Source organism: Prosopis cineraria, unplaced genomic scaffold, assembly GCF_029017545.1.
Source record: "Prosopis cineraria cultivar Desert tree isolate PC_DT_omini unplaced genomic scaffold, ASM2901754v1 PC3, whole genome shotgun sequence".
NCBI classification, from domain to species: domain Eukaryota; kingdom Viridiplantae; phylum Streptophyta; class Magnoliopsida; order Fabales; family Fabaceae; genus Prosopis; species Prosopis cineraria.
The window spans coordinates 1,523,852-1,532,914 of NW_026555334.1; the positions used below are offsets into that span (position 1 = coordinate 1,523,852).

The 9,063-nt window shown below is 36.0% G+C and overlaps 2 protein-coding genes across 2 annotated transcripts; one reads left to right on the forward strand and one right to left on the reverse strand.

The window, feature by feature from the left end:
• The first annotated feature begins 633 nt into the window (after positions 1 to 633).
• On the forward strand, positions 634 to 3,133 carry LOC129306313 (60S ribosomal protein L13a-1). The gene is made up of 4 exons (XM_054946838.1): positions 634 to 995; positions 1,393 to 1,509; positions 1,637 to 1,724; positions 2,679 to 3,133. The coding sequence occupies exons 1-4, from the start codon at positions 724 to 726 to the stop codon at positions 2,820 to 2,822; spliced, it is 621 nt and encodes a 206-aa protein (XP_054802813.1). The 5' UTR covers positions 634 to 723; the 3' UTR covers positions 2,823 to 3,133.
• A 515-nt stretch (positions 3,134 to 3,648) lies between these two features.
• LOC129304539 (cationic amino acid transporter 1-like) lies at positions 3,649 to 6,199 on the reverse strand. The gene is made up of 2 exons (XM_054944222.1): positions 5,886 to 6,199; positions 3,649 to 5,133 (listed from the first exon to the last, which is right to left on the reverse strand). Exons 1-2 carry the CDS (start codon positions 6,133 to 6,135, stop codon positions 3,740 to 3,742), a joined length of 1,644 nt encoding a protein of 547 aa, XP_054800197.1. The 5' UTR covers positions 6,136 to 6,199; the 3' UTR covers positions 3,649 to 3,739.
• Between the last annotated feature and the right edge of the window lie 2,864 nt (positions 6,200 to 9,063).

Consider the following 9,063-nt stretch of genomic DNA (forward strand, 5'->3'; position numbering starts at 1 on the left):
TTTGCCTAGATAATTGATTAGAACTTGATTGAAGAGAGAGGGGATGAGATATATATTTAATTTTTTTTTAAATTAAATAAAACTTGGGCTTGATAGAAGCCAAGTTCTATGTACGTTTCTGATAAAAAAAATTCTAAAACTCAATACTAATCAGGTCAAATTTTAAATTTGTAGTATCTAGGTAAATATTATTAAAAGTGTAGTATTGTGGGAAATAATTTTTTTTATAGCATGAAAGTAAATTTGCCTAATTTAGAGAATATGGTATTCATTTATTATTTTAGTTTTGCATATTAATTTTTTATTCAATTTTTTTTTCGAAAAGATATCATTGCAATGTTTAAATTTATATTCTCTATTTTCAAACGCATTCGTTTGTGTATAAATTAATTTTTATTTATAAAAATTCTATAATTATTTCATAAATGTATAAAAATGCTCAAATTTTATTTTATAAAGAGAAAATTCATGAATTTTAACTTTCAAGAATTAAAAATTTAATAGATCAAATTATAAAGGCTTAATTAAAAAAATTATATGGACAGAATTTAAATTTTAAAAAATTTCCAGAATCTAAAGATTGATTTTCTCCATAAAATTAATTTTATGAAACCTGGGCCTTAGTATGGGGCTACACCACGTCTGACCCAGCTGAAAACCCTAGCTAGCTTCGTCTTCCTTTTATCTTTTGCTTTCCATTTTGCAATTTGCAGGGATAGAAAAATGGTGTCAGGTTCTGGCATCTGCGCGAAGAGAGTTGTGGTGGATGCTCGCCATCACATGCTGGGCCGCCTCGCTTCGGTCGTGGCCAAGGAGTTGCTCAACGGCCAGAAGGTTGTTATGGTGCGATGCGAGGAGATATGCATCTCCGGCGGCTTGGTCCGTCAGAAGATGAAGTACATGAGATTCCTCCGTAAGCGCATGAACACCAAGCCTTCTCATGGTCCCATCCACTTCCGTGCTCCTTCCAAGATTTTCTGGCGCACTGTCCGTGGGTCAGTGACTATCTTTCTTTTTTCCCTTGCCTATATTTATATTTGCATTAGTTTTGTCTGCTTGATTTTTTGTTGATACTCTGGATTGAGGAAGCACATTTTGCATGCGATAAGCACATTTCCTGCTTTAGTGTCTGGATAGGGAGTAGAGAATGAAGCAGGGTCTTAGCAGTTTAACTCTTTTGTTCTTTTTTAAAAAAAGCACTGCATTTTTTGAATTCAAATTTGCTATGCACTTATTATTATTTTTTTCTCACTTTATATATTGAATCCGGATATATAGTTGACTTAGCCATTGGACAGAACCTTATTTGATTCAAATAAAGATTGCACCTGTGTACGCTCACGTTTTTCGCTTTCTTTCTAGCCATACGCTGATTTGCTTCTTTATTTATAGAATGATGCCACATAAGACAAAGCGCGGCGCAGCTGCACTTGCTCGATTGAAGGTATTTGAGGGCATACCTCCCCCTTATGACAAGATGAAAAGGATGGTTGTCCCCGATGCTTTAAAGTAAGTCTGCCAATCTGAATCCTTTGCAATTAATGTTTTCTCTGTTTAAGCTCTTAATTTTTGTTATATCTCATTTCTATCTGTCGAGCTTGTCTTATGAATTTGAACTAAAATCAAATGCAATCAGGGTGTTGAGGCTTCAGAAAGGACACAAATACTGTTTGGTTGGTAGATTGTCATCAGAAGTTGGTTGGAACTATTATGATACCATTAGGGTAAGTTGCTACTTCTTGAGCTTGCCTTTGAATTAATTTTTGTTTTGGTCCTCAGCTGAGTGAGCCAATTTCAAATGTAAAATCATTTACGAGGAGTCTATCACTTTTTACATGATAGTGCCAAGGCCTCTTTTAATTTTGAAGGTTTCACATGTGGGTAACTTAACAGATTATGTTCTAACTCTTTCAAATTTCACTGTCACTTTATTTCAATAACATCCACTTTTGATACCTTGTGATTTTTGGGATTTTTTTCTTGGATTGGGGGGGTTTAATTGAATTTGAGTTTTTAATGCATAATGTGCAATAAATCTTGTGGTCCGTTGCATGCACTACAATGAATCTTTGGTGACTTGTTGCTCCTTTCCTATACTTAATTTTCATTCAACAATATTGAATTGAAAGTTCCATAATGAATGGTAACTGCTGGCATTACAGTATTTGTCAAAAACCCTCTTTGTATGAGCTCCCTTAAGGAACCAACTGGGTCTCACAGTTTGTGGTGTTTTGATATTTACCCGTGAGTAATTAGGAAAGAAATCCCCCCTCTCTCTCAGTGTTTGTGCATGAGCGGCCCCTCGGGTTTTCTCTTGATCTGAAATATCTTCTCAATGGCCATTGTTAAAGTTCTTGCTTTGCTGTTCTTTCCTATGGTTTTTGTTTTTTCCTTCTGCAGCTACTAGTGCCATTTGCTATAATGTACTCTCCTACAGTTTGAGTTTCATTAATGGTAGTGGTACAATGACTCGTATTGGACTTGTTTCACCACGACAATTGCATCGTCATAATTTATTGTCTTGGTTATTAAGTATTGAGGAAGGTAAATCAATTTTTAATTGAAGTGTTACGGGGTGGAAAGTTGAGAGAGTCTGCTATTCTTCGATCTCTGCTTTCCCTTTTATTATCTGGTGTGAGGCTGTGTGCTGAATCATCTTATTGTTATCTTACTGGCAGGAGTTGGAAAAGAAGAGAAAAGAGAGAGCACAAGTGGTTTATGAGAAGAAGAAGCAACTGAAGAAATTAAGGTCAAAAGCCGAGAAGATTGCTGAGGAAAAGCTTGGTTCCCAACTGGACATCCTTGATCCAGTGAAGTACTGAGTTGGTATTAGCGAGCCAGTATCATAAATTTTGCTGAGAAGTACCCAAAAGTTTATTTTCATTATTTTCATGGATGGAATCATTTTTCTTATTAATTACATTTGGGAAGCTTTTAGGTTCCTTTGTTGTGTAGAATATCATGCTAAGATGAGCTGGCTCAAGCATGTGTCTTTGCGCGTGTGATGATGGAACAGGTGAGAAAAGGGATCTTATGTGAGAGGTGAGAGGAGAAAATGAACACTCTTGAACCGGAAACCAATTATTTCAATTAAATAACGGCAAAATCTAATACAACAAATCTTATTCCTTTAGGTTGGGTCTACAATGTGATTGTGCTCTGATGTTTCTCATTCATATTCATGAGAAATTTGGCAGGGTTTTATGTTAATTGTCGAGCCTGATATAGCTCTCTCTATTGCGGCTTATGAACAACTATGAAATTGGTGGAATTCATGCCAAAATCTTTTGGCACACCTTTTTTTTTTGTTTAATTTATCATTGAGAAGTGATGAGTTTCATCGGCCACTTCCCATGAAGACCAAGAAATGAGCAGGAAATCTAAGCAGCTACATGTAGATCTATGTTAGGTTTTATGTTGAAAATCACTAGAATGCTCCCTGGTCTTGGTACAGCCTAAAACAAGCACATTTTAGTTTACTGTACAAGAATGCCAACAAAGTAAGGAAAAATCCTTTTCTTAATTCAACGTACAAAAGTAACAAGGGGCATGCAAACTTTTTAATGGTCAAATGATTTTATCATTTTGAAATCCATATATAAGTAGACATGTTTTTTATACAGTTGAGATAAAATGGAAACGAAAAATATGAAAAGAAGGAAACTTTTCACGGAATTAAGTACAAAACCAAAAGGCATTGAAAACTGAACTAATGATCAAACCCGACTCATTTTCCAGACTACGCTGGTGAAGGAACTGTATTTTCTTCATCCAACTTCAGGTGGGTCTTATCCCCCAACCGCATCTCCTTCTCCTTCTCCTTCTCCTTCTCCTTCAATGCCTTAGCCACGTCATAAGAAGCATGCAACCCTATAAAGAAGTAATACACCAACAATATCGCAGTCCACAAACCAAATCTCTTAAACGACGCCACATTAATCGATCCGAGAAGGAAAATATTGATCCCAATAGATGCACAAGGCAAAAATGGCACAAATGGCACCCCCCAAACATCCGGCCTCTTCGCTTCTGGCACTAAAACCCTAATCCCCATCGTCCCCACAAGCCAAAGAGGCACTGTAACTGCATACCCAACCCACCCTTCACTTCTTGCCCAGTACACAGCAGAAGCAACAGAAGACAGAATTATAATCACAATGAACACGACAAGCTTGATCAACTCCAACTTTGTAGTAATCCCACTGACATAATATCGACGTACCAGAAGAGCCAAAGCCACGAGGGAGAACAAGAACAAAGTGGAAATCGAAAGGAGGTCGCCTAGAATATGAAGCTCAGTGAAGAAGGCGATTATAGCAGTAGCAGAAATCATAATCGCTGTCGCGTTAATGGGTGTCCCTGTTCTCTGATTCACTCGAGCTAGCCATGAAGGCAACATATGAGTACGAGCAATATGTGTGAGATACCTCGCTTCTCCTACAGCCACAACAAGCAACACACTTGTCATTCCCTTTAAAGCTCCCGCTGCTACAATATACTTAGCCCAGTCCCATCCTACAGCTTGAAATGCGACAGAGAATGGAGCTTTGTCGTCTATATCAGAATACTTCTGCATGAGGCAGAGTGTTACTGCTAAGAGGCTGTATATGAGAGTGGTGATGGTCATGGAGCCTACAAGGCCGAGAGGCATGTCTCTTCCGGGGTTCTTCGTCTCCTCGGCCATGGTAGAGACGGCATCGAATCCGACGTAGGCGAAGAAGAGGACGGCGGCGGCTTGGAAGATGCCGCGACTTCCGAAGGGGACGAAGGTGGAGTAGTTGTTTGGGTTGGCTTTGGTTAAGCCTGCGATGATGATAAAGAGGAGGACGATGATGTGAACTATGGAGGCGACATAGTTGAGGCGGGAGGTGCCTTTTGTGCTGAAGCTGGTGAGGACGGCGACGGCGGTGAGGACGGCGACTGCGATGGGGTCGAGGTGGTTGTAGCCGTTGGTGAGGCCGTGGGCTTTTATGAGGAACCTGTCGGAGTGTTGGTTGAGGAGAGTGGCGAAGTAGGATGTCCAAGAGCGGGAGACAGCGGCGCCGCCGATGACGTACTCGAGGAGGATGTTGCCGGCGGCAATGAAGGCCACGAAGTCGCCGAGTTCCACTCTGAGATAGGCGAAGGAGCCACCTGATTAACGCCATGGAATATCAACCATCCCATTATTGATCTCATTTTGGAAGCCCAGGTGCAATTGGAATCAAACGAAGCATCGAATATCGGTGGTCTCTTTCGTTCGTTCGTTCGTTCGTTGTTGTTTTTTTTTGGTTGAAAGTGCACGTTTGGCCGTGTTTTGAAAACTAAGTCTGGTCCTTTTACACTAAAACCCATTAGTTTTATGAATAAGAAATTCTTATTTTAAACTTTTAATTAAAAATAAAACATTTTTAAATATTTACATGTTAAATTTAATTTTTTTTAAATAATAATAATTCATAAAAAAATCATTTGAAATTATAGGGTAAGGGATTGAAAATATATTTTATAAAATTAAAAAACAAACTAAATTTTTATATAAAATTAGAAAATTAAAAATACACTTTAACCTTTATTTGCAATAGAGCATAGGTTGATGTCTGGGTTTAATTTGGTGAGTGGCTTAATTTTAATGACTCAATGAATGTTCCAATTATAATTATTAAGTTTTATTAACATTTAAAAATTTTTAAAATATATTTTCTTTTAAAAATTTAAGACAACTCTCATGAAAAAAAACATGAATTGAGTTTTCTTTTGTAAACTTAAGGGAGTAAAATTCCATCATCCTGCAAATAAAAGTTATAGCAATAAACAATTTTCTTTTCTCTTCATATTTTTTTAAGAACATGCAGTTTGTCCTCTAACGTATTCGCGAAGATGAAAGCGGCAATAACAACTCATACCAGCGACGGGGATCTCGACGGCGAACTCGGTGTAGCAGAAGACAGAGAGCATGGCGGACATGCCGGAGATGACGTAAGACAAGACGACGGCGGGGCCGGCATCGGTTTTAGCCTCGAGACCGGTGAAGACGAAGATGCCTGCTCCGATCACTCCTCCCATGCCGAACCAAATCAAATCCCACCATGTCAGCGTCTTCTTCATCTCGTGCTCGCTCCGCTTCTTCACCTCCACCATCTCCGTCTCATCCATGGACCGCGCCGCCACCCGATCCGCTAGTCTCCACGGTGTCTCCCGCAGTGCCCTCCCATACTTGGCCCAGCTCTCGAACGACTCCAACTTCATTCCTTCTTCACGTTTTCTATCTCCTTCCATTAATATATATATATATATATTCAATTCCTCTGAACAAATCAACTACCACCATATTTATGTTTAGTTTAGAAGTACTCGTAATAAGAGTTCATTAACAAGATTTGAATTTTAATAATAACCTTCTTTTCCTCTCTTTGGCCATGAGCTATTGTTTTGTAAAATAATTGGACTTGATTTCTTTTCATTTCTTTTTCTTTTCACTACGACTGCCTCTCCACCTCCCATCTCAACACTTAATCAAATTTTGAATTGTTAAAATTTAACATTTTATAAAATGGTTTTTTAATTACAATTCTAAACTGTTTATTAATTTTTTTTACAGTTTAAGTAATTTATTTTTTTATTTTTTTAATTTCAGATTTTAATTATAATTTTGTGAAATTGTTAAATTTTAACTATTAATAAAAATTTAATTTCAAGATTGAGATGTGAAGAGGAAAAGAGATGGAGAATACAATCAAAATTAGTAAAACCCAATTCACTTAAAAAATTATTTAACAAAATTAGCAAAACCAAAACACAAAAAGCCCAACTAATTTATTACTCTATTCTTAAAACCCAAACCTTAACAATAATATATAGCATTCACGCACACGCACCTCTTTTCCCTGAGACTGAGTAGCGAATCACTGAATTAGAAATAGAGAAGAAGAAAACCGAAGTAGAAATCTTTTATGGTGTCACATATATGTATACATCTAAGGGGAAAGAAACAAGGGGAATATATATTTATTAATTAATTAATAATTAATAAGAGAACAAACAAAAGAAACCAGCTGATTGCTATATAAGAAATATAATTATAGATTTGACAAGCATATTAAACAACGTAAAAACTAAAAATTAGGGCAAAAAATTATAAATTATCCTTTCCTTTTTTTTTTTCCTCTGGATACCAAAGGTCAAAAAGACTAACGACAATATTGCATTTTCTTGAAAAAGATGTTGCATCCATTAAGTAAAAAAAAATCATATTCAAAAATAATCTCACGAATGTTTAGTTAGAAAAAAAAAATTAAAGATTGATATAAGGACATACTTCCTCACATGTTGCTAGTGATGCAGAATTTAAATTGCATTCCTTCGTCTATTAGTTCTATAAAAAATAATAGTTTAATTTTTTTGGCCAAATAAAAAATAATACTGTAATTAATTATTTATCACTTGCTTAGATATAGCTCTTCGGTGTGCAAAATGCCTTCGGATTAAATTTTCTTGTGGAAGTTATAGATGTGTGAATTCAAAATAATCTTATAATTTAAAAGTCAAGTGCACATCTTGAGACAGTCGATGGGGCAGTTAAGAACTTCACCTTTGTCCTTTCACACCATTTTTTAATAACATGTCCTTTGACGCCATATTAAGAAGTTATTTTTGTAGTATAATATTTTTTAATATTTTAATAAAATTTTTATTAATATAAAATATAAAATCTGAAATAATTTATATTATTTATTAGCAATGAATAATGTGACGCATTATTTTTTAAATTTCATATCATGACTCAACTGTTTGCTCTTTAGTCTTAACCTCCTTTCTCTTTTCAATTAAGTATTTTGATTGAAAGATACCAGACAAATGAATTTATACCATTTCCAATCAAGTTCAGTTTGTAAGTTCTTTTTCTTTAGTATTAAAGTCTGTAATCTTATCGACAGAAACAAGATATTATTAATAAATAGTGAGTAAGGAGAATTTAGAAATTATGAGTTAAATCCTAGAAAGTTTCACTTCTTTTGAACCTGTTCGACTTTTTTTAGCCTTTTTCTTTAATAATATTCCATCCTTGGTTAAAAAAAAAAAACCTCTCTAGAAAAATAGAAAACGTTATAGAATACTTGATTGTACTAGAAAATGCTCGTGTTCCTTCCATAGAACTTTCTTTTTTTAACCCTTACAAACTATACCATAGAGGAAACTATTTCACTCGAGGAATCAAATCTTTGATTCACACCAATTGCCCTCAACCAAAAGAGATTATGCAAACCTCTAGCCTTGACCAGTGTGGCATCCCAGCCATGATTGCTAAACAGTATATTACTCTTGAGATTGCTCAATCCTTTATAAATACTTGAATCAACCAAGGGTATATACATCTTCATATTGGAGCCATTTGATTGGTCCTAACCCTTCATGGGAGAAATGGCATGCCAACAGCAAGAGTAGCCCTATTTGACTCCACCTACAAGTCATATAGAAATGCCTTGATAGGTGACATGCTAACTACTCTCAGCCAAGGAATTGTGATACTCACTATAGCCCCTTATTTTAATATCAAGCTTACAGATCCTAGTCTCCTTACAAGACTAAAGGTTCAAATTCAGATCTATGGAGCTGAGCAATAGCCAGAAGCCATTATGACTACTCTTCACCACCAAATAATCTTTAGGCTTCAAGATCATTTGTTTGATCTTAATTTCCCTAATGCAACCAGAGATGCTTTATATATGGTTATAGATAGACTAGGTGACCTGTCTATCATTTAGATCTCGAGACATCTTCCTATTGAAGAACTTGCCCAAATGATGCTGCTGGAATGGATTAAAAATTATGAAAGAAAATTTCATGTTGTTCAAAAATATGTTCACACCACGAAACCTCCTGAACTCTACAAACTCCAAGATGGTATTATCAAATCAGTCTATAGGAGGCCTGAACTCAAGATCCAAACCAAATCCTTAAAAACATATTGTCAATTGCCCTAGCCTTTATAAGGGGCAAGCGAGGTCCTCCAATTGAGTGATTTACATTGAAGACTAAGCTAGTTTTTGTCTCCATATCAACGGTCACTTTATCTGAGATTGT